General features: G+C 40.7%; 2 protein-coding genes across 2 annotated transcripts; one reads left to right on the forward strand and one right to left on the reverse strand.

Moving 5' to 3' along the window:
- Positions 1–2938: 2938 nt before the first annotated feature.
- ecd (ecdysoneless homolog (Drosophila)) lies at positions 2939–19002 on the forward strand. Its single transcript, XM_055661722.1, has 13 exons — positions 2939–3211; positions 4954–5071; positions 5190–5277; positions 6483–6661; positions 7171–7363; positions 8120–8248; positions 9596–9724; positions 11987–12072; positions 14858–14964; positions 15506–15707; positions 16242–16309; positions 16546–16760; positions 18333–19002. Exons 1-13 carry the CDS (start codon positions 2995–2997, stop codon positions 18540–18542), a joined length of 1941 nt encoding a protein of 646 aa, XP_055517697.1. The 5' UTR covers positions 2939–2994; the 3' UTR covers positions 18543–19002.
- A 1035-nt stretch (positions 19003–20037) lies between these two features.
- On the reverse strand, positions 20038–26351 carry si:ch211-248a14.8 (solute carrier family 35 member D3). Its single transcript, XM_055661738.1, has 3 exons — positions 25728–26351; positions 23682–23976; positions 20038–21026 (listed from the first exon to the last, which is right to left on the reverse strand). The coding sequence occupies exons 1-3, from the start codon at positions 25896–25898 to the stop codon at positions 20512–20514; spliced, it is 981 nt and encodes a 326-aa protein (XP_055517713.1). The 5' UTR covers positions 25899–26351; the 3' UTR covers positions 20038–20511.
- Between the last annotated feature and the right edge of the window lie 48 nt (positions 26352–26399).

The raw sequence follows: 26399 nt of genomic DNA on the forward strand, positions 1-26399 counted from the left end.
GAACGTGGAGAGGTGACATTTCGGGTCGGGACCCTTCTTCAGACGGTGATCGTATGGGTGACATCTCTAGCTGATAAAGAAGAAAACGTGCTGAATAAATAGGATGTTAATGTAACAGTTCATGGTAATGCAAGTTGTTGATGTAAAAGCACTGTATAAACACGTCATGTTTCTTGCCCTCCTGATGCTTTGATCGGTGCTTCCAGTATTTTCTGTTTGGTGTACGATCAATTTAACCACTGCCCTTGCTCACTCTAAACTAACCCCCTTTGCAGCACTCCACTCATCCTCACTTTCCACTGCACCACATTCAAAGGATCATCTTCCACAATTTCTGCCATCTCCAACAATATTCCCACAATATTCCCACATCAGACATAACTGCCCCTCCTCTTTAAACATTCCCAAATGATTGTTCTCTCTGTTTCATTCAGGGCATTTTCCATTGCTACTACAGAAAATGCATCTTCCTTTTCACCCCTTACCTTCTTGTCATCTAGGGAACTAAACCAAAATACAGTGATAAAATGTTGTTGCATACTGACCAGTCAGCGGAAAGACAATATATGATTACAATCAAACCATTCACAGTGCACAGATATGTGATAAGGGAGTAACGTTTAGTACAAGATAAAACCAGTAAAGTCTGATCAAAAATAGTCAAAGGATCTCCAAATGAGGCGGATAGTCATTCAGGACTATTTATTCTCTAGTTCTGGTAGAGAGTACCAGAGAGTTCAGTTGTCTGATAATAGTTGGGAAGAAACTGTCCCTGAATCTGGTGGTGTGCATTTTCACACTTTTATACCTTTTGCCTGATGGGAGAGGGGAGAAGAGGGAATAGCCAGGGTGCAACTAGTCCTTGATTATGCTGCTGGCCTTGCCGAGGCAACGTGAGGTATAAATGGAGTCAATGGGAGGTTGGTTTGTGTGACGGTGCGGGCTGCGGCCACAATTCTCTGCAATTTCTTGCGGTCTCGGATGGAGCTGTTCCCTGAAGCTGTGATACTTCATATGTTAATAACTGGCACTAGATTGCAACTTCTCCGTTCTGCGTGGAATGGGACACAAAGACAATGACAGTGAATGTGTTGCTGGCAAATTCCTCAGATGGCTTCCGAGTGCCTGCCACATGTGTCAAGGTAAGGACAATGATTGTGTTGACAACTGATACTGGCTGGCATCTTCTGAACTTCACATGGATCGGAATGCAAAGATAGTGACAACGAATGTGTTAATAGCAAGGTAGACAAAAGTGCTGGAGAAACTCAGCGGGTGCAGCAGCATCTATGGAGCGAAGGAAATAGGCAACGTTTCAGGCCAAAACCCTTCTTCAGACTGGGGTAAATCGGAGGTATAATGCTAAAGACAGTGGGCTTGTTAAATGGCAAATATTAGCTGCTGTGTTGGTTTGAATTGAAGACTTTATTGTCACATGTGACAAGTCACAGTGAAATTCTTTGCCTGCATACCCAGTTAATGAATTGTACACTTCCAACAGCTTTTTTTTTTCTTGGTTCTTGGTTTCTTGGTCCTCCAAAATATTCCAAATGGAATTTAAACTGGTGAAGGGAGGACTTAAGCCAGAGTTATTGGGAAGAAAGAGCTACTTTAAATTTAGTTGCATCTGGCTGGGTAACTATAGTAGGGTGGAGATTATTCCATGCTTTAATTGTGCGGGGGAAGAACGAATAGCTGTACACATCTGTAGCAGTATCTCTGGAGAGAAGGAATGGGTGACACTTCGGGTCGAGACCCTTCTTCAGTCCGAAGCATCACTAATTCCTTCTCTCCACAGATGCTGCCTGTCCCACATAAGTTACATGAACTACTCCCACAGAAGGTAGTTGAGGCCACAGTTCATTGGCTATATTTAAGAGGGAGTTAGATGTGGTCCTTGTGGCTAAAGGGATCAGGGGGTATGGAGAGAAGGCAGGTACAGGATACCTGCCTTCGGTATCTTGTACAGGGTCTTGGTGAGACCACACCTGGAGTATTGCGTACAGTTTTGGTCTCCAAATCTGAGGAAGGACATTATTGCCATAGAGGGAGTGCAGAGACGGTTCACCAGACTGATTCCTGGGATGTCAGGACTGTCTTATGAAGAAAGACTGGATAGACTTGGTTTATACTCTCTAGAATTTAGAAGATTGAGAGGGGATCTTATAGAAACTGACAAAATTCTTAAGGGGTTGGACAGGCTAGATGCAGGAAGATTGTTCCCGATGTTGGGGAAGTCCAGGACCAGGGGTCACAGCTTAAGGATAAAGGGGAAATCCTTTAAAACCGAGATGAGAAGAACTTTTTTCACACAGAGAGTGGTGAATCTCTGGAACTCTCTGCCACAGAGGGTAGTTGAGGCCAGTTCATTGGCTATATTTAAGAGGGAGTTAGATGTGGCCCTTGTGGCTAAGGGGATCAGGGGGTATGGAGAGAAGGCAGGTAGGGATATTGATTTGGATGATCAGCCATGATCATATTGAATGGCGGTGCAGGCTCGAAGGGCCGAATGGCCTCTACTCCTGCACCTATTGTCTATGTCAATGTTTCTATGTTACTCCAGCACTTTGTGCTTGTCTCTGGTTTAAACCAGCATCTGCAGTTCCTTCCCACACACACACTTCACCAGGAGGTCAGATTCAAACCTGAGCGGCAGTTGACGTTCTGTACGCGGTGTCGTCACGCGGGGGGGGGGGGGGGTGCCCTTCCGTGACGAAAGACGTCGCAGAGCATCCCGGGCGTGATTACGTCATTGGCACGATCACGTGACGCCGGGGGGGGGGAGGTGCCCTCCGTGACGAAAGACGTCGCAGAGCATCCCGGGCGTGATTACGTCATTGGCACGATCACGTGACGCCGGGGGCCCGGGCGTGATTACGTCATTGGCACGATCACGTGACGCCGGGGGGGGGAGGGACGGGGGAGGCGTTTGAGGGTTGGAACGAACCGAGCGGAGGTGTTTTAGTGACGGACATCAGGCGGCGTTGGCCTATAATGGAGGGGCTGGTGGAGGGGATGCGGGAGCGGGGGCTGCAGGACACGGTGCGTTACCGGCTCTACCTCAGCGACCACCTTTCGCTCTCCGACCCCCGCACCTGCAGGGACAGATGGGAGCGGCAGCGGGAGGCGATCATGGGCCGCTTGGCCCTGCTGTCCGCCGGGTACATCTGGCACAACGAGGCCTTCAGCCTGAACTACACGGCGGCCCGGGGTGAGTGGATCTCCGCCAGTGAACTCTGCCTGCAACTTCACCGCGAAGCTTGCTGCTGTGGTTCCACAATCTGTATTTGAATCCATGATTAGACATCAAATGCTGGAGTAACTCAGCGAGTGAGGCAGCATCTATGGAGAGAAGGAATTGGCGACGTTTCGGATCGAGACCCTTCATCAGACTGATGTCAGTGGAGAGACAAAGGCTCTTCAAAAATCAATCAATCAACCTTTATTGTCATCTTGCAAGCAACAGTTGTACAGTGCAAAATGAAAAGACGTTTCCCAGTGAATAGCGGAGCATCGCACATGAAATTTAAAACACTTCACACATAATAACACTAAAAAACAATCCAGTCCCTGATGGAACAGTATAAATAGTTAAAAGCAGGTAAAAAAAAAACACAATGTTAAAATACAATAAACCAATCATAAAAAATGTCCGGGGCCGCTGATTTGAGTGGCCAGTGCCAGTATTAAAGTGTCTGGCCAAGCACCATTATACTATGAAGGTAGACACAGAATGCCGGAGTAATTCAGCAGAACAGGCAGCATCTCTGGAGAGAAGAATGTGTGACGTTTCTGGTCTACATTATTCCTTCTCTCCAGAGATGCTGCCTGACCCGCTGAGTTACTCCGGCACTTGGTGCCTACTTCAGTGTAAACCTGCAAAACCTTCAGTGTTCCTTCCTACGCTACCCCATTATCCTATGGGTTATATCTCCGCAGCTGCTGCCTGCCCACACAATTGGCTGAAGAAGTGTCTCGACCCGAAACATCATCTATATCTTTTGTGAGATGCTGCCTGACCCGCTGAGTTACTCCAGCATTTTGTGTCTATTTTCAATTTACAAACCAATTCGGATGTTATCATAGGTTTCCAAAAACTTAAAAGTATTGTATTTACATTTTCATTAAAAATTATATTGGCCCACATTGAGCAAACATTTGTAATATGCATATTAGTCAGGATATCAACATGCCATATTCATAAAACTTAAATTGTACAATGCTTCTCTTCAGTATCACCAATAGTAGGAGGATATGACTGTAATATTGACTTTCCATTGTAAAAGAGAACAGGTGATCAGTGGCCAGCGTTGACTCAGTGAGCCGAAGGTCCTGTTTTCATGCTATATCACTAAACTAAAAGCATAATCTTTATTAAGATGTGAAAATTAAATATTTTAATGTTTGTGGATTTTAACTGTATTCAACACTATTGTGCCAGAGCTACTACACTCCAAACTCTCCCAGTTGACTGTGCCTGAGCCCCTATGTCAGTGGATCACCAACTTCCTGACAGACAGGAAGCAACATGTGAGGCTGGGAAAGCACATCTCGGACCCGCTGACCCTCGGCATACGAGCACGGCTGTTCGCCCAAGTTCTATACCCATTTTCTCATCCACTCCTAACACTTGGGGCAATGTACAGAGGCCAATAAACCCACATGCTTTTGGGGATGTGGGAAGAAAACCAGCACGCGTAGAAAACCCATGTTGTCACAAGGTGAACATGCAAACTCAGCATATAGTCAGCAGCTGAGGTCAGGCTCGAACCCGGGTCGCTGGTACTGTGATACAGCATCTTTGCTAGCTATGCCACAGTGCTACCTATTGCTATATCTATGTATGTCAATGATCCTTTATAATAAAGTTTATTCCTAATTCTGAGAGTGTAGACACTTTGGTGCACCATGTCTTAATGTGTTTTAAAGGTAATGCAAGTCTGTTCATTTCAGGAGACATTCCTTCCCATATCGGTGGTATGACAAACTTTGGTGATAATGTGGATGATGAGTGGCTGATTGTGTACCTTATTCAACAGATCACCAAAGAGTTCCCAGACTTGGTGGCAAGGTATTGTCATTGCATATTATTGAGAAATGAAATTTTGAAATAATATATTCCAATATCTCTAGAGAACGAGACTCTTTGTACGTTACACTAACATTAACCTTTTGTTTTTTGCAATTAGCATAGAGGATGAAGATGGGGACTTCCTGCTGATAGAGGCTGCCAAGTATCTGCCCAAATGGTTAAACCCTGACACCAGTGTAAACCGCGTAAGAAACCCTTCACTCTTATCTTGCCTATTGTCTCTCTATTGCAAAAGCTTTAATTAACTTAGAATTAAAGTCTACATGGGTTGTAGTGGACTGAATACAATAAAGAAGTTGCTATAATTCTGTCTATTCGATAGAGCATAATTATTCGTTTTGTAAATGTATATGGTATTCACTATTACGTTTATGGTGGTTTCTGAAGAACTAAAGAGTAGTTTTTAGTCGAATACAATACAGGAAGAAACCTTTTCATTTAACCTATGGAAGAAACAATGTCCATCGACCATTTATGTGCTAACTACCACATTAGTTTAAAAGTTTGGGTACGTGACTATTTAATGTCACATAATACAAATTATAATAGTGAATTACTTACAAGGTTAAGAATTGAGAGTATTTAATTGCCATAGTTTATCAAATACCATAGATTGTCAATTGCCACACCAGGATCAGAACAATACAATTCTTACTTATAGGATCAAAAGTAGCGCCATAATTACTTCAGGGACTTGTATGGATTTATTCATCAAAGAACAAGTTGAGGGAAAATGTCACAGTAATTTGTTTGCTGACACACTGTTGATGAGAATATATTCTATAATAGACTATAAATATCGACTAGACTGTTCTTGCAAATGGACATGGACGTTTCCATTTGATAGTATGGAGTTCTCCCCAGCGTCGTGGCTAATGTTTGGGCCTCCCTCAACTTTTGTTAAAATGGTTTATCTGATCATGGATATTATTTATAGGAGCTTATTGTGTGTTATTTGATTACAATAGCGATGACATATTAATATCACTTAATTGCAATGTAAAAAGGGTAAAAAGAATATATGTAAACATATGCATGTCTTTTATTTCCCATAAGCTGTGGCTGTTATAAAGGAAAAAATAATTTTGCACGTGAAGTGGAGAAACAGCAATTCCATTAATTTTTTTTTTTTGCCTTATTAGAGCTAAAAATGTAATTAGATAACAGAAAACCATAAGGACACTTGGTTGTAAACTGAAAATTGCAACCTTGTTTTAGTACTGGAATATTGTATGTTGAAAAAAGTTAATCGGTGGCATTATTTTTTTGTACTAACTGTTTCTCTAGCTCCTTATGCAACTGGTAATTGCACCTTCAATAATTGTAGATAGATTGTTGACGCTGACATTTTAGACAGAACTGAAGTTTTATTATTTTTGATCCTTGTTAGGTATTTTTCTATCATGGGGAGTTGCACATCATACCACTCCCTCAGAACACAGGGGAACTATCGTGGTTACCGGCTGGCCATCCGACCATCCCTGAAGTCCTCAGCCTGCTTCCCACCCATTCAGAAAAGTGCCTGGCAACAGAGCCCATTCGCAAAGCTATAAACAGACGTATTCAAAGGTAACTCATTGTCTGTCTTCATTAATTCCTAAGAATAATACACATTTTTTCCCCATCAAAAAGTTACAAGAAACAAACACAATTTTTATGTCAATTTTGTCATGGAAAATACACTTCAGCATTTAGTAATGCTGCGTAACCCTCCAGTGACAGACGAGTTCTTAGCTTTATCTAATCATTTCTAATGTTTCCATTTTAGATCGAGAAACTTGGAATGATTTCTAGTCCTAGCATAGCTTACTGATTTTGTGCTTTTATATTTTCCAAAGATTCATTTAGCATCGATTCTAGCATGTGAGCAGTCAAATTCAGGTTAGATTTCAATAAATCTAGAGGGACATGATGAAAAGAACACAATGTACAGGGCAAAAAAAAAGCCATTGCAGTCAGTCACATTTAATGTTGTTTTTTTTAATCAACGGAATTTATTAAAAAATTTATGAATTGGGTCAATTGATTTTCGATTCTTCCTTCTTTTACCTCGAGTGATACTTCTTTGTCTTCCACAGTTATCCAGAAAAGATTCACAATGATCAGCACAGAGCTTACTGCTACGTTCCAGCAGGTATAGCTGCAGTGTTAAAGCATCGCCCAGACCTGTTGGCGCCTGCCATCCAGGCCTTCTATCTACGCGATCCAATTGACCTAAGAGCTTGCCGTTCCTTTAAGTTCTTTCTTCCTGAGACATGTGTGATGGCTCTGGTAAGGAATTTCACTGGACACTGAACAGACTTTTTACACCATTGAGAAGAAGATAGATAGAAGATTGAACAGTACAGCGCTGGAACAGACCCCTCTGCCCATAATGACCGTGCACATAATATTACCTGCACATAATATTATTTGTGGTACATGCTGATAATTGAATAATTCTGCCAACATTTGGCACAGCCACACCTGGAGTGAATAAACATCTTATTCCTGTATCAGCTTATCTGCTCCTACAATACACCATTCAGTGAGGGGCATGCCAATGCATCATGCATCCACTAATGGAAACCGTTTTAAAGTTATAACTCACTAAACTCACATCATTACCATAGTTCTGAGGGAAATTTATCTTACCCTGGCTTTAAGGTGACCAGGGCAGGAAAATCCCAACATGTGTTATTTGTATTTATAATTTGTTCTTTTTATTCTTTCTTTCCAACATACCCCTCTTAAATCTGTGAAGAAGAAATAAAATTTAATTCAATGACCAGGGGAAAAAAATATTGTTACATGTAAATGCGTCTAAATGACTACTTCTGAACTTATTAATCAACAGAGACGGAGCTGTTAAATATTTAAGTCAAGAATGTTTTATTGTCATATGAGATATAGTTCAAGGATAATGACCCCAAGTGTGTCTAGTTCAGAGCTTATTTGGATGTTGTAGTGTTTAATAGCCTGTTGGTTGTGGGGAAGAGGTTGCTCCTGAACATTCATTAAACTCATTGCAACTTTTCTTTATTTTAGGTGACATTTTCGAAATGTCTGTATGCCCAGTTACAACAGCAGCCGTTCATGCCAGATAGACGGAGTGGTTACAAGCTGCCTGCACAATCGGACCAGAACTTCAAAGCACACGCACTGGGCATGAAACTGGTAGGAAATGCTGACAATGAACCTGTTACTATACTCGGATGTTTTACTGTTAAACAAGAGTGCCCTCTAGTGAACAATTTGGTGACTTTGAGAACTATATTCTGCACTCTGTATTCATGCTTTACCTATTGGATTTGAGTTTGATTGAATTTATGTACAGCATTATTTGATTGTACAGCATGCAAAACAAAGTTTTTCACTATACCCCTAAACCTATAATTGAAATATTTGCAAGGGATTATTATGGGGTAAAATGGTCAAACCAGGCTGAATGCTGCACCCCGTTATGCTTACTGAGCTTGAGGAAGGCATTTTATGTGGAGGATAACCAAAGTTTAACCTCCACATTGAATGAAGATATTTAAGTTATGAAGAGAAATGCCTAGAATACTATTTTTTCACTAATTTCAGAAAGGTATGAGTAAAAGCTAGAAAAGGGCAAATTTTGGACTGGGTATCAAAAAATGGCTCTTCACATGGGGTGAAAAAAGAAAACAGTGCAGTGAGGGCACAAATCTTGAAATTATTTTGGAAGCAGTTTTGTGTGGTGATGGGAGGTATACTGACAATCTAAACAGTCAAATGCAGTTCTTGAGGAGATGATTATCTATTCACAAATGCCTAAAAAAATTACATCTATATTCTATGAAGTTTGGAAGAATGAGGAGGTGGCCCTATTGAAACGTTAGAAATTGAGAGGGCAAATGTTGAAATATTTTCACGAATGGGAAAAATCTCAAACAAAGGGACATAGTTACAGGATTAGGATGCAGTCACTTAAAACCAAGGTGCGTAGAAACTTCTCGCAGAGGGTGGTGAACCGCTGGAATACTCCATCTTGTAGGATTGTAGCGCCTTGATAAACAGCAGTATTAAGAAGTAATAGTCAAATCTTGAGAGATCAGGGAATTGACGTCTATAGAGAATTGGCACAAAAGAGAGGATGAGGAGGGGGTCAGCCATAATCATATTGAATGGTGGAGCAGTCCTGAGGGGCCGAGGAGCATACTCCAGTTCCTCCTTTTATGGTTTATTTTTTATTTTTTAATATCCTTAATACATAACCCAAAACCAAAATCCTTAGAGTCTCCCTATGGAAAGACTAGCAAGGTGTGAAATGATAGGGGAAACAAGATAAGCATAAAAACTCTTCCAAACCATCTCATAAACAGTATTTTCTTGACCATTTCTGAATATTTTGTTGACCGGATGCTTTTTAAGAGCTTGTCAACTGGATATTTTTTGCTGTCATGGAGTTTAGATACTAGGTACCTTCGATGTAAACCAGCATCTGCAGCTCTTTCCTAGCTATAAATACTATTTACCTCACTTCCTTTCCTTCCCTAGGCCCACGGTTTTGAGATCCTATGTGCCAAATGTTCCCAGTCTGCCTCTAATATTAAAGCTGGAAATGTTGCCAGTGACCCCCAGTGGGAAGGGTTTCTGAACAGCCTAAAGAAAAATGCCTATTTCAGGGTAAGAACTGGTTATTGTCATTCTGGATTCACATCTCATGCTGTTGAAATGTTGCATGTAGAACTCGGTTGCAGTGAACTGTTTTTGAGGGAATCTTACTGCTATTTTCGTAACTTTCTAGAGGCTTATGAGATCGATTTGGTTACTGACTCCCCAGATTTTCAGTAGCTTACTTCTATTAAGCACAGCAGCTGTCGGTAAATGAAACGGGTAACCGCAAATTATGTTACGCAGAAGTGGTTTACTCATCCTAATGTGTTGCTGTGACACAACTTTAAAATGGAGCACTGAAACAACATCTAGTGCTTTAGAATGTCCCATGGCTATAAAAAAAGCACTATAGGAATTCAAATATTTCCTTCATCTAATTGTATTTAAGCAAAGGCATTTTTGCAGAGTAGTGATTTCTTGGGGGGAAATGAAGCAAATTCCGCATTTTTTTAGGGTAACACAGTGGCATCATTAGTGGAGCTGCTGCTTCACAGCACTAGAGATCCGGGTTCGATCACCATTGTTGACGTTAGTTTATTAGTTAATTAACAATTAAATTCATACAACTGTTGCAGGACTTGAAATGATTAGACAAGGTTTCTGGATTACTAGTCAATAATGCAATGCCAGTGTTACCATCTCTCATAGCAACATAATCTTCAGTACAGCCGTCACAAATATGCCAGTGACACACGGTGTAGATGCCTTCATTATTTTCCCGTTGTTTGACTACTAAAATGACACGCAGTCTTGGACAAATCACTTTTTCCTCCAGCTGAAAACGACTATATTTCTCCCTACCACAAACTCCCACCCACGTCTCTGACTCGGATCCTCTCATTGGTTTCTGGCTGACCCTGGCTGTTCAATCCTGACGCACCACTGTTATCTTCGTCCATCTTGGCATGATGCCTGACTCTACCCCTGCTTCAAAAACAGTCCCCCAACAATGTTTTTGCAGCTGATGGCTTTTTGCAGTGCTTTCCTCAGCTCCAACTATTTCACTCTGAACAAACTTCACCTGTTCTTACTCCCAACCATTGCTGGCTGTTGCACCTAAATGTTTTGTTTAAAGATTCTAATCTTTGTATTCAAATTACGTAATTGTCCTGTTCTTCCAATAATTTGTACGTCTTCCAGCTCATTTCTCTTTCCCAATGGTCTTCCCCAAATCTTTTATTCTGTTTGACGAGCTATCCATGCCCCTTATTAATAGTAACCAGCTTTCAAGGCCTCTGATATTTCCTCCTGGCCTTCTCCTATGGTCTCTCTTCTCGCTTCTCTCAACTCATTAATTTACAGCGGGCAATTTGCCTACTAATCTTCCCATTTTCTTTGTAGTGTTTTAGGTAGTTTCTTCTCGATTTAAAAGAATATTGGTGCTATTGGGGGAAAAAAACTCAGTATAGGAGAGAATATTAGAATGTTGCTCCCCAGTAGGGTATACATTATTCTTGGACTCCCGTAGCATCCAAAAGCCACAAAAATAAATACTACAGATTACTTCATTGATTTAAATGTCCACTCCAGAAGTCAGAAATTGCATCATATTTCAAATTTAAACCTTCCGGAGGCATAAACAAATTGATACAAGATCATTTGAGAGCTGAGAACTCTCATAAACCAGAAAGGGAATGATTGTTCCTTCTGTTCTCTCTGGCTTACATGGCTGGGTTAAATAAATAGTTAATAAAACATGCAAGGATATTGTGGTGACTTTAATAACAATTTTATTGAGGCACCATTTTAGTTGCATGCTGTGTACTGCTGCCAGTTCATTTAAAAAAAAAAACAGCTGGGACTTGTCTAAATCACCAGTTGAACTCTCATACAGTAGCTGGTGTTCTTGTAGATTTTATTTACAACTAGCTATGGTAACCTTCCTTGATCAGTGGAAAAGCCTCCAATCATAAAACTGGGCAGATACTTCACATGCCTCAGTCCAACCTGTCAATTGTCTATGTAGGAGGAAGATTTTGAAAGCTATCGAGGAAGTATTATGCATGAGTTCTGTTTTTAAATTCTGTGTTAACGTATCTAAATGAATGGATTGGTGATCAAACTGTTTTTAGCTGATCATTGGGAAAGTCACCTTCAGAAAATCTTAAGCAATATAGATTTAGATTTGCAAGCTCCTCGCGACCAGAAAAAGGCTTGGAAATGTTGGCAACAAAGAGGTAGATGATAAATTAAACTCAGCCACATGTCTGGAGGCTAGTTTTATTTTTAATAGCAGCATGTTGTGAGAATGTGTGTGTTTATCTTCAATAGGGGGAGCTGGAAGGTTCAGCACGATACAGAGAATTGCTCCAAATGGCAGAGATTTACTTCCAACAGTCAGTGGCCAGACCTAAAAGGTACCGTACCAGATCAGTACCCTGTGCACAGAGGTTCACAAAACTGGGTTGAAATTCAGTCCATGATGCAGTTGTTCTGATAAATTGTTTAAATTCATGGCATGGACAGCATTTAATTGGTCATTTTTATTGCTAGTTTCTCATCCAACCATAGTCTCCAACATACTGTTTGTTGTTTTACTATTTATAGCCCCCTCTGTTCACTGACAGCGCCTTGTCTCATAGTTGGGAGTGAAACCTCCAAGAATGTGAATAATAGCCTCTTGATATATTTGGACTGTCTGAGCTGTTTCCCACAGCTGAGAAGATGCGGCAGACTCTTCAATAGATTATTTCAGGTCCAGCTGTGGAAGTCTCCCCATTTTAACAGTGTGCTGTTAGTCTACCCTCTCCCAACCATGTTAGTCGGGCAATCTCATGCACTTCACTGAGAATGGAGGAACCATTCACACCAAGCTGGAAATGCATACACAGCTGAAAATTTATGACTTAAGGCTGAGATTCCAAAACAAAACTGAGACACACAAAACTACAAATACTGGAAACTTGATTATTTAAAAAAAACAAAACAAAGTGCTGGATGAACTCAGCGGGTCAGCCAGCATCTCATTCTTCGGGGTCCTGACCCAAAATGATGTCTGTCCATTCCCTCCACAGATGTCGCCTGGCCCACTGAGTTCATGCAGCACTTTGTTTTTTGATTTATGTATATTCCAAACGGCTGCTCTGGCAAATTGTGGTTGAAAACATCTGGAGCGTATCCACAATTCTGGAATAAGCAACCCTCATGACTAAATTGATAACTTTGGCTCTCGACTGCTTTCTTCATTCTCTTGCTAGCTTTGCTTCGTATGTTGATAAAGCTCAGCTGCGATTACTATGGGATTTAAAACCTGCCACATAAGTACAATATTTGTGCACACAATAAACACAGCTCTGAGGAAATGGAAAGAATTCTGAGATAAAAGGTGACTTTTAAAGCTGACTTAAAGCTGTCTAGTTATTTTGTGAAGATGGCAGTGAGAAACATAGAAAATAGGTGCAGGAGGAGGCCATTTGGCCCTTCGAAGTGCCGGCAAGAGAAGAGGAGCCCACAATAAAGCAAAGTTACGGCGGGATGATTGTTTGGATGTACATAGAACAGTACCACACAATGCAAGAACAGCCCCTTTCGGCCCATAATGTCTGCTGAACATGATGCCAAAACCCACCCCTTATCTACCTGAACATAATCCATATTCCTCCATTCCCTGCGTATCCATGTGCTGATCAAAAGGTCTCCTAAAAGCCGCTATCGTATCTGCCTCAACCACACCATTGGCACTCACTGTGTAAATAAAAAGGTTGCCCTACGCATCTCCTTTAAACTTTGACACTCTTACCTTAAAGCTATGCCCTCTGGGGAAAATGTTCATATTGTGTATTGTATCTATACGGCTCATCATTTTTTATTCTTCTATCAGGTCTCCGTGCAGCCTCCTGCATTCCAGAGAAAAGTATCCAAGCCTGTCCAAACTCTCCCTGTAGCTAATACCCCCTAATCCATACACCATTCTGGTAAACCTTCCCTGCAACCTTTCCAAAGTTTCCACATCTTTATGTAAAAGGCGACCAAAACTACCAGCAGTACTCCAAATGTGTCTGAACCAAAGTCCTATAAAGTTGCATTGTGTAATGGCAGAAGTGTTTGCAGTGATGAGATGGTGAAAGGTAACAGAAGGCTTGGAGCTGATTAGAAGAGTACCATGCCTCACACTTGATTTTCTTTGAACACTCCTAAACTTAAATATATTTTTTAATTTAAGTTTTGATATTAATAAGACTGGCAGTACATTTGTAATGTCAACCAAGTATATTTATTTTAAGGCCACATCTTTAAATTTGTAGATACCATGCAGACTACTGACCAAGCATAATTGATTTGAGGGCATGTAATATAGTGTTACCTGATTTTTACCAAATGCTAATAATAACTGAAAAATAAAACATACTAACCAAAAATTAAACAATTAATATTTAAGCCCTTTTGATAACCAAAATCAGACTACCTGCTTGTACTTTGGTTTACTGTGCAGTCTTAACCACCATTTAACATAGAAACTAGAAACTACAGGTGCCGGTTTACAAAAAAGACACAATGTGCTGGAGTAACTCAGAAATGCTGTCTAACGTGCTGACTTACTGCAGCACTCTACGTCACCATGTAACATACCAGTGTCAATTCCAGGCTGTACATTCAGGCTTGTAAACAATGAGGGTAAGACCAAGAGTTAAACATAGACTGCTTAGTGTAAGAACCAGTATTTTAATGTAATACTATATTCGCCAATTACTAAGTGATGAGTGTGTTGTAGTTGTTCAATTTGACTGCATTCAATTAGGTCGACATACACTAGCTGTTAACTAGCCAAAACTATATTTATTTGTCTCTATTAGTAAGAAATTATAGTCAATCCTTGCTTGGGAGGATGCCTAGAATGGGGGCAGCATTGGAAGTGTGTCTGGAAACCCATTTAAATAGCATCGTGTTGTTAAATTGTGACTGACGTGCTGTAGATGCGTTCTTTTGTAATTGGACAGAGTAATTTAATTCACAATTGGTACTATACTGAAATATTACTTCCACTTGAAAATATTATGTTTATGATTTTATCTTTTGGGAAATTGTTCCAAATAAATGAACATTTCTAATTATGCATTTTCACAGAGAAATTATTGGGATTATTAATTATTCATAACACTTTCTCCTTTTTTTTGGGTCATGCTGTCTTTCTTCTCTCCTTAGTTCATCGACATTGAGCCGAGGAGAGCAGGTTATGCAGCTTCTGCAAGCTCAGTCCTGCAGTGTGGAAGAACTACAGAAAGAAGGGGAGAACCTGCCTCCAGAGGATGGTGGGTACATTAAATGTCTGTGTAGTTCATTCAATCATAGAACAGTACAAAAGGAGGCAAGTTGCTCCGAGGGCCTTTGCAGAGCAATCCAGTCAATTCTCCCCTTTTTTGTTCCTGTAGCCCAGGATTTTTTTTTAATCCTATAATATATGCAATATATTCCAGTTCTCATTTAAAGGGTACAAATGAGACCATGCTTTCAGGTTGTGCATATCCGATCGTAACCAAATCCTCCTCCTCTTGATCATTTGTCAACGCCTTGGGTCAGTGACCTCTGGCACTTGACCCATCTTCTCATCAGACCCGTTTTCTTCAATTTATTCTATTTATACTTGTCAAGATTTTCTGTGCCTCTGGTGCCTTCCTTTATTTTTTTCATTACAACAATTTGGATGGTTATTGTGTCCTGAAGTATGATTTTCCTTTGCAACTCTCAGCTTGTTTTGATGGCTAGATTTGTATGAATGTCCTATGTAATTGCGAAGTGGAGATGTGATTTACTGCTCTCGGTTATCCTAGTTTTCAATCATTGTCTGCCTAGATGACAGTTGGTTGAATATTTCACTGGAAGAGCTGGATCAGATGCTAGAGGAGGCCTCTGGAACAAAACTGCTAAATGCTGCCAGGCAGGAAGAAGAGGATGAGGAGGAGGAGGAGGATGGTTATGATCTACATGACATCACCAAGTGTATGAAGGCATTTGTATCAAAGGTTTCATCGTATGAAGGAGCAGAGGTGCCACGGTATGGGAAGAGGAAATAATTATTTTTAAAGATCTTCATGTGTGTACGATATTGTCTGATTGCTATTGACCGATAATATTGATCTATGAGTGTTTATATGCTGCAGCCATTTCTGCTCAATGAATTTAGGTTACATTCTGTATTTATTATAAAAACAAAATCCATAAGTATTTTATGGAGAAAAGAGTGGATTATTTGAGAAATGTATGACTTAAAAACGGAATTATGTCCAAATAATGTGATTCAGTCATATCTCCGTGCTTAACGTGAATACTTATTGTACCATGCCATATGATATTGTCAAACAAGGTGTGCAGTTTTATTTGGAAGGCTGACTTGAGCTAAAATATTCCCAATCTCATTGAGTAACTCACTGTTTTGTATTCTCTATTGGAAATTATTGTTAAAACCATATTAAAAATAGATTACCATTGATACTGTATTGTGAAGATTCTTTCATTTCAAAATTATCAATAGCGACAAAGTCTTATTTGAGATAAATCGCCAGCTTTTCTTTCTTATTCTTCCCGTCAGGTCTTCAGCTAGCAGTGAAGTTCAATTTGATGTGAACTCCTTCACCAATGCTCTGGAAAAGATTCTAGGTAGGACTGATGGCACATCACAGAAGTTACTGCTTTCATCTGTCTGTCAAAGCTGAGCATTTAAAAACAAAAACAAAGACAGGTCAATGTTTCAGCTGTACACCCACCTTCAGAACTGAAATATTAACCTACACTGCTGAGCCTGCTGTTTCTATTGTTTGTGTAGTCTTCCTTCCCACTTCAATGACTCTGCTGTGCTGTTGTGCTGTAGTAAGTATTCTGATCTTGATTTAAAGGGGTGGAATCAGAAGAACTTGATTCTGATGATCTTGAAGATGAGGACAGTGATTTGTTGGACAGTGATGAAGACTCTGACAGAAAAGAGGGAAATCCAGAGGAATGTGCATCAGCGACAAACACATTGGGGAATATCCGAGACTACATGGACCAGATGGATCGGGAGCTGGCAGGCACCCACATTGGCAAAAGTTTTACCAAAGTCTCTGGCGAGGTATGCTATCTTTTATGTGCATTTTACATAAGAGCACCTGATTCACAACTGATCTAACTATTACCACTGGCAATTTTAACAGCCTCATTGGCCTTGCCAGTGTTGTCCCCAACCAGGTCTGTATCTATTATGTCACATATAACTTGCACAATAGCTTTATTTAGTGCGATTACATCTTTTTGATTTCATTGGGCCCTGTGCATAACGTGGACTCCATGTACTTGATGCTAGATTTTTACCACTGATTTGATCTCTGTAATACTTCCCCAGATAGGGGGAAGAATTTCCTTGTCCTATCTGGGACGCATGACAATAAACTCTCTTGAAACTCTTCAGCCATTCATTTCAAAGACTTCTGCCCAGTTATCAACCTTGCTTTCAGCCTCTATTCCAAACCTTATATTTCCTTTTCTGCTCATTGTGAACACATTTGCTACTTACTAAACATTTTGAATTATCTGTCGGCTTTCTGCGGAGTGATGTTAACAGCAAGCTAAATTGTTCTGGTTTAGAAATAGTGATGCATATTTTCTGTTTACCTTTGATGTTATCTGGTAGGAACTTGGAATGTTGAATTTGTCCATTACAGTCAATTATAAATGGTTTGTGTTCCTATTTGCAGTGATCCAACTCCCTCCCCTTCCATGATATCAAGTCCACATTTATTTATTAACAGTGTGTGAGTGTGACAGACTGGGCCTGCTTTTGTTGCTTATTTGAGGGTGCATAAGAGTCAGCCATGTTGCTGCAGATCTAGATTCACACACAAGCCCCACTAGGTAAAATGTAATGTTTCCTTCAGTGAAGGGTATTTTTACCAGAGTCCATTTTGCTGTTTTAGCTTTTAATTCCAGATTTGTATTTTATTAATTGCATTTAAGTCCCTCGGTGGTCATGTTTGTATTTGAACAGTTGTCTCTAGATTAAAGCCAGTTCTGTAACATAGATCCAGAGACACAAGTTGAAATCTCAACAGAGAAATTGGGGGATTTAGATTTGAATAGTTGAATTAATCTGGATTTTCTTAATGTGCTGGGAAACATGAAACTGTCGGTAAAACCCAACTGGAACACTAATAAACTTCATGGAAGGAAATGTGCCATCTTTACCCAGTTTGGCCTATGTATAACCCCAGACTGATGCAGTTGACTTCTTCATCAGAGGCAAACAGGGATGTAAAATACGTCAGCAATGTTCTTACCCTTGGTCTGAATCTTTTAATCTCAGTATAAGTATTGCATGATTATATACACTATTTAGCCCCAAGTATCTAATGCTTTCATAAAATCATTTAAAAAAAAAATAAAAAAAAAAAAAAAGCTTGTTGGATCTGAAATACAGATCTTTTTCCCCATCTGTAGGTGTTGCCAGACTAATTGAGTATTGTAATTTAAGATTTCCAGCATCAGCCAATTTATTTATTTATTTATTTAAATTTCCATTGTGGGAAATAATCAACAGATCAGAGTAAAGATCATGTTTCAAATTGTATGATCATGTTTCATAATTTTCACGTTCAGTTTCAATTTTGCTTTTTATTGCTAATGCTGCTTTCTGTTTGATTTTTCAAAGGTCGACGTGATCAACCATGAATTATCCAAGACAGAGGCCGGAGCTGAGTCCAAAGAGAATTTGAAGATATTGCCCGTGGATGTGGATTTGAATCTAGTGGAGAACCTACTGGAGTCTTACAGCTCTCAAGCTGGGCTTCCTGGACCTACATCTAATATCTTACAGAGCATGGGGCTACGACTGCCAGATAACAAGGACAACGCCACATAAAAGAACAGTCACATAATGGCTCTGTCAGGTGCACACCTCCTGCAACAGATTTTTATCATCCATTCTGTTACTTTTGCGTCACCTTCCAAACTCTACGCGTGTTCCACGCTACAGTTAAACCAGGGCTGCTAGTCCATCATTAGAGACAAGCATCCATTAAATCTGACTTTGGTGCTGCTGTCTGCTTTAATTTGCCATGAATTGAAAACAAAGTACAGCAATCAGAGTGTTCACTTTTTCGTATTTTAATACTTTCATCAAAATATTACAGAAAATATTTTTGTAACTGTAAATAAATGAAAACTTAAGCAACAATTTCCAAATAATGTGGAGACGCTTGGTCATTATTGTTAAGATTATTCCTGCTGTGTTTTTTTTTTTGCACAATCCGCAGGCATTGCCACTTTCATTTCACTGCACATTTTGTGACAAATAAAGTTGACGACTTAACTTAAAAGAATCAGCAATGGGATTGTGAAGTGAATACATCTTCCAACATCATTTTATCACCCATCTACTGTTCATAGATAATAATTATATTTTGCTGCACTCATTTAGACAAATAGGGAGTGTTTTATCACGCTTCTAATGGCTTCATAGTGGAAAAGGTTATGCCTTCAGAAGATATATCACTTTCCCCATGCTAACAAATCTCTGACTAGCTTTTCTAGCCACCATATTAACCTGGCTGTGTAGGAAAGAACTGCAGATGCTGGTTTCAATTAAAGGTAGACCCAAAATGAGTAACTCAGCAGGCCAGGCAGCACCTCTGGAGAGAAGGAATGGGTGATGTTTTCGGGTCGAGACCCTTCTTCCGACTTGGCTGATGCATTTGAGTTTCTGGTGAATAATGGCCCCCTTGATTGTGATGGTATTGACTCTAAATGTTAGATGGATAGACTCCTGAATTGGAGATGGTCATTGCCAGGGGGTTTTGTGGTAAGGCAGACTGAGTTGGATTGCCACCTAATCCATGCTGAATTCAGGTCTCATAGTAGAGCAGAATGGGACAGTTTGCACCTATTTCTATGTTTGCAAAAGGAATGGGTGATGAATGCTGGGTCGACAGCGTGCGTCCCTTGACTTTCTGTGAATAATGGCCCCCTTGATAGGAAGGTTATTGACTAAAGAAAGGATAGACTCTGGGGAATTGAGATGCATTGATGCCCATGCTGGGGTAATTGACTTTCAACAACCACAACTGTTCTTCTCATAGTATGGCTTGGACAGTTTCATTTCTGAAAAGTTGCAAATTGTATTGAATGTTGAATTAACAAGTGACTTCCCCACTCACTAGGACCGTGCTTGGCCCATGGTGATTTGGGTACTCTGGGGAATTTTGCTGCTGGAACCCCATGGCAATGTGATGGATTTTTACATAAAACTGTAACATTATGTTGTCTTCTCTTGTGTGGGTTGTGTAACTTCAACTGCTGCAGAAACGGCATTTCGTTTGGACCTCCAGGGGTCCAAATGACAATTAAATTGACTATTGACTATTGACTGCACTCCTCATTGAAGCAATGTCAAGGAAATGCCAGGCCGTGAGGTTGCAGATTGCAATGGTGTACATTTCTGCTGCATTGGTCCAGTGTCACATGGATGTCTAGTTTGGTTTGCCAGGTCTACTCTGAATCTATCCCAATTGTCCCCAAGAACACAATATATGTTCATTACCAGACTGCTGTTTGTGAGAGCTTTCTCCATGCAAACCTGCTGCCACAGTGCTGTACACATGTCGTCAGAGAGCAACTTGTATAACCTCTGGATTTTGAGGCAGCTGGAAATCACAAGAGCCAGAAGTTATAAATGACCTTGTGTTGAATAGCTTTACATGATTTCCTAGTGAGACATGTATTTGGATGTGTCCTCTTCTCCACTGCAGCATCAGCGATTAATCATTTGAGTGGCAAGGTGGAATACGACTCCCTGAGTTAAATTCTAATATTTGAAATATACTGAACATTTTTCAGAGTTTGAATCCCACAGTCTCGTTCCTCGTTGATTTATTTGTTTCTCTGCAATCTTTATATATAAAGATGCCCACTCCGCTGGCACTGATGAGAAGACTCGTGAGCTGTGATGGCGAGACTATCCATTCACATGCAATGATGCTCCTTAGAGTCAGTATGTCCGTCTTCGCAACCTCCACCATGCTCGTCATCAGTGCTGAACTCAACAAAGTGCACATGCAAGCGAGAAGCTTCAGGAAACATCCCAGGAGCAGCACCAAGGAAAAGAAGCCCAAAAAGATCAGACTGGTCCAACTTCCCGAAGGGTAGATCTGATGAGTATCTGGATGGAGAAGGCAGTACACAAGCAGCAGTGGGCAGCTGTTGATGGTACAGGTGTAGTGAACATCCACCACTGATGTCTTTTGGTCTTCACAAATCCTTTGGAGCAAAGTGAGATAAGTGCTCTCGAGCATGACGTTCATCAACCCATAGACGTAACCAATGGCTTCATCATTGAAGGTGTGGACACCTAAGGAAGGGCAAATGAGAACAGTATTTGGTTAGGATTTATTAGTAGAATATTGGTCATGTTTTTCATTTTCTTGCTTTCACATTCTTCAAAACAATATTCTATTACAAGTGAATATCAGTTGAGATACTGGTGGTGAGAAAGTGTAGAAGAGGTTTAGCGGGATGCTGCCTGGGTTAGAGAGTATTAGGCACAAGGAGAGGTTGGACAAACTCGGTATGTAGGAAGGAACTGCAGATGTTTGTTTACACCAAAGAGAGACACAAAAAAGCGAGAGTAACCTAGTGGGTCTGGCAGCATCTCTGGAGAAAAGGAATAGATGACGTTTTGGGTTGAGACCCATCATCAGAGAAGAAAGGTCTCAACCCGAAAATTCACCTATTCCCTTTCTCCAGAGATGCTGCCTGAGTTACTCCAGGTTTTTGTGTCTATCTTTGGACAAATGGGTTGTTTTTAATGGAACGGCAGAGGTTCGGAGGAGACCTGATAGAAGTGTAAGAATTACGTGAGGCATACATAGGGTAGAAGTAAACACTTAGTACTATTTTCCCCAGTGACAATGTCAAAAACTAAGGGCCTAGCTTTAAGGTGAGAGGGGAAATTTTTAAATACGTGTTGGGCAATAGGAAGAACATGCAAGCTCCACACAGGCAGCATCCCGGGTTAGAATTGAACCTGGGTTGCTGGAGTTTCACTGAGGCAACACTAACTGCTGTGCTCAACCATGCTGCTCAAATCCCAGTGGTTAATATTTGCCAATGTTCTGCAAATTATCTCTAGATTATCGCTGATAAAAGGTGGAATTGGTGCAATTTTAATTATAGATAAGATAAAATGTTCCAAATTCTGGCTCGTGTTTGTTGAAAATCAAACTAGAGAAGTCAGCGAATTTTTGAGTTTAACATTAACTCTTTTGGAAATCATTCACGGGATGTGACAATCGCCGCAAGGCACTTGTTTTCTTTCTTCCTCCCTTCAGTCGTTGCCTGTGGCTTGGAGCACAATGACACCCTCAGGATATTATCGGGCAACTCTTATCTTCAGATGCCACTGTGCGAACACGATGTTTAAGGTCAGCCCCAGCTGCCTCAATGTGACAGGTCTGTACTTTGCTGAGTCCTTTCTACTTCAGTCTCTCGGGGGTTGGGAATAACTTGCTCCCACTCTGTCTTCCATGGTCTTGAAGTGACTGATGAAGCCAATTCTTCCACAAATGGATTATGAGATGCCTGAGAGGATGGGCAGTTGAATGGTGTGTGAGATGGTGCTCTCATCACGACATTTACACTGGGCCTCTCTGTTCCTGCTACACTGATCTGACATTCTTAATATCATCCCAATTGCTCCTTCTCCACTTTGAGCGGCCATAAGTTTGTGATTCCCATTAGTCAGTTGGAATGTTGTATTTCTTCATGGAGGCTTTGAGCGCATCCCTGAATGTTTTCTTCTGTGAATCTGTTAATCTCTTGTGCAAAGATTGGAATATACAGTGCCCTCCATAAAGTTTGGGACAAAGACCCATCGTTTATTTGCCTCTGTACTCTACCATTTGAGATTTATAATAGAAAAAAAATCACATGTGGTTAATGTGCACATTGTCAGGTTTTATTAAAGGATATTTTCATAATTTTGGTTTCACCATGTAGAAATTACAGCTGTGTTTATACATAGTCCCCCCCCCCCCCCCCCCCTCCATGTCAGGACATCATCGTGTTTGGGACACATGGCTTCATAGGCGTTTGTAATTGCACAGGTGTGTTTAATTGCCTCCGTAATGCAGGTATAAGAGAGCTCTCGGCTCCTAGTCTTTCCATCACCTTTGGATTCTTTTATTGCTGTTTATCAACATGTCCAAAGTTGTGCTAATGAAAGTCAAAGAAGCCATTATGAGACTAAGAAACACAAATAAAACTGTTAGAGACATCAGCCAAACCAAGCTTACCAAAATCAACCGTTTGGAACATCATTACAAAGAAAGAGAGCACTGGTGAGCTTACTAATCGCAAAGGGACTGGCAGGCCAAGGATGCACAGTCACAGCTGATGACAGAAGAATTATCTCTATAATAAAGAAAAATCTCCAAATACCTGTCTAACAGATCAGACTCTTCAGGTCTGGTGTGGATTTGTCAATGACCACTGATGCCACCGCACAGAGGCTAAAATACTGGTAATGGATGAATGCCAAGGCGAAGGTACAAACTAAGATATTGTAGAGATGGGATGTACATTAGTTTAGGAGCTCGAACTTGAATCTACAGTCTTGCATCTATATAACAGAAAGTACTCTAAAGTGATTTATCAAGACTTGCACTTAATTGAAATAACAGATTACTGGAATTGCCATTATTTGGAAGAAATATCAAACTAGGGTCTTAGCTGCTCTCTAAATGCAAAAGTTCTGGCAGTATTTTGGGAAACAAAAGCAGTGGAGTTATTCTCTCTATTTTGGGCAAATGCTGCTCCTGCACCCACCAAATCCAGAAATTGACTTAATGGGTTGGTCTCACAGTTTTTGATGGAATTGTTTTGCAAAGATTATCATATTGTTCACTTTACCGCAATGATAACACTTTATTGTCAGTTATGTACTTTGAGATGTTTTGAAAGTTTTAATGCAAATTAGTCAAACAAATTATCCATCATTGCATCTTACCTGCAAGAACCGAGCACAAAGTGACCAGGAGCACAAGGAAGGCACTGCCGGTAGACGCTCTCTTTTTCAAGTTGAATGTTTGCATCAGGGCTAAGCTGGCCACTGGGGTGAACCGCCTGATGAAGGTGAAGACAGTGGAGCTGGAGTTGGTCACAGCCCACAGGATGAGGATGGAATGAAAACAGTAACAAATAGAAGGGAGCAAGAAAATCTCTCCATTCTCCAGTAAATAGGGCCGAATCTTCAGTAGCCCAACTCGTTTGAGTAACTGCAGCATGCCAATGGTTAGTAGTGTCTATCAAAAGAAAAACAGTTGAATAGAACTGAATGTATATTTATGAAACATTGTCATATCTCCAAGTCTCAAAGTAAATGACTTTAAAACTGTATACATTAATGTTATTTGGTGCAAAACAAGCTCCCACAAATAACAATGGGATGACATATTTGGTCCTGTTTTACATACCATTAATTGATTTGGCAAGGACAGCGAGAGGATCAGTACTCTTGAAATGATACAGTGACGTTATTGAAAGGCAAACATGATTGTTTCAACACCGATAGTACAACACGCTACGCCTACTGTGTTTGCTCAGGTGTGCCACCATCCTCTGAATTCAAAGGTAATGTTTTTGTTATTTAAGAAAAATACTTCTTATTCAACATTGCTTGTCAATGAACCTGAAGGTTTCTAGTTCAAAGGGGCATAAGGAATCATAAAGAGTTATTTATTCAGTTTCTGAGTGTCACTGCTCATCTCTAATTGCCTTGAGAAGAAGATGGTGAACTGCCATCGCGAATCACCCTCTGGTGAATATTCTCCCACCGTGCTGTTGAAAAGGCATTTCCAGGATTTAGTCCTGTGAAGATGAAAGGCCAGTGGATTCCTAAATCGGGATCGTGTGTGATTTGGAGCGAGCGTGTGGTGGTGTTCCGTATTTCCAAATCAATGATCCTGAGTGGCAGAGGTTCTGGGTTTGGAGTTGGAACTGGCTTGATGAGTAACTTTAGCGCATTTTGTTGGTGGTACACTGTATCAGTCGTGGAGGGAATAAATTTACAGTGGCATCGATAAATGAAGTTGCTGTGTTCTGGAAGGTGCTGAGATTCAGGTTGGGACTCTACTCAGCTAGGGAATGTCCAAATGTTCTTTACAGCTAGTGAAGTTCACATTGTGCAACAATATTGTAACGAAGGGGACAGCAGCTAACTTATACACACAGAGTAATGTGAAAAAGAACAGATAACGCATTGGTTATTGTGTGAAGTCTAAATGTTGACTGAGGCTCTGGGACAAACACCCATGGTGGTCTTAAGTATATTTCCCTTTTATACTAGGCGACAACTTCTTGTTCAAAGGACAGCACCTCCAATAGAGTAATGCCCCTGTCCCACTTAGGAAACCTGAACGGAAACCTCTGGGGACTTTGCTCCCCACGCAAGGTTTCCGTGCGGTTCCCAGAGGTTGCCGGAGGTTGCAGGTAGGGAGACTAACAAAAATCTCCGGGAACCACACGGAAACCTTGGGTGGGGGGCAAAGTCTCCAGAGGTTTCCGTTCAGGTTTCCTACGTAGGACGGGGGCATTACTAACCCTCAACACTGGGAATATAAAATAAGATTTACCTTTTTAAATCGATTATGTATTTCATTAAAAGGTGTGGAAAATTTGTGCAAAGAGTGACATTACCGCACGATTATCACACTGATTAAGATTAAGTTATATACCAATATAACGCGGAGTCTTGGATTTTGTACTCAAACCTGCAAGTACGACCTACTGACCAGGGTTAAAGATTACTCCGAAGCTAAAAGTGTCCCTAATTCGGGTTTTTACTGACAAACATCAAAGTAATATCAAGTTTAAAACATTTGTCTGAAGCCCCGTTAAGGGTGAAATTTGTCACCCACTTATCAACAGCAGAGTGACGAACCAAGAAATTGTCCCGGGGAGAGGGGGGGTTGTATTCCTGCTCAGACACACTTGTCACAGTAACAGAGCAATGGCCCAGACCACCAACCCCTAGCTGTTTGCCAGCTCTACTCACCTGGCAGAGGACGATGAAGGCAGGGAAACTGAAGCGGTACTGGCTGATGAAGACTTTGCTGACGAACTCTGAGAACGCGGAGCAGATGGTGTAGAGAGCCCAGGCTGAGAACCAGCAGCCACACAGGAGCCACCGGTAGCCCCGCACCGGTGCGGGGACCTCTGCCGCCATCCCATGGAATGGGGAAACGGGGTGGGAAATCAAACTGGTCAAATTAAAGATTAACCATGGGCCACTAAAATGTGGACAGAACCAAATTGACCTCTTGTAACGGACCTTTATTTTCACAGTGGTTAATGATTTACAAGGTTCGTCAAACCCTCCAGGATTGCAATTCAGAAAGATATGCTACGAATCAATAAATATATCCAGTATTTACTACACTAGGAGGAAAATGTTGATGAACTTCATCTATAGAATGGCCTTAAATCAAAATTGAAAGGAGGTGGATTTCAATTCAATTGGATTTAATTATCTCAGGTGTGAGATTACTTTAAAACATATTTACTTTAGCACCTTGCGAAGTTTGGATTCTATCAAAGATGCCGTTTTATATTGGGGAGGAAAAAAACAAATGTCAGTCGGGTAAATTGGGGCTGTTCGTGACTGTTTCATCGTGACTCTTTTGAATTGATGGCCTTGATCTGGAAATGGCCTGTTTCTATTTTCAAA

This window comes from Leucoraja erinacea, chromosome 34 (genome assembly GCF_028641065.1).
Source record: "Leucoraja erinacea ecotype New England chromosome 34, Leri_hhj_1, whole genome shotgun sequence".
NCBI classification, from domain to species: Eukaryota; Metazoa; Chordata; class Chondrichthyes; order Rajiformes; family Rajidae; genus Leucoraja; species Leucoraja erinaceus.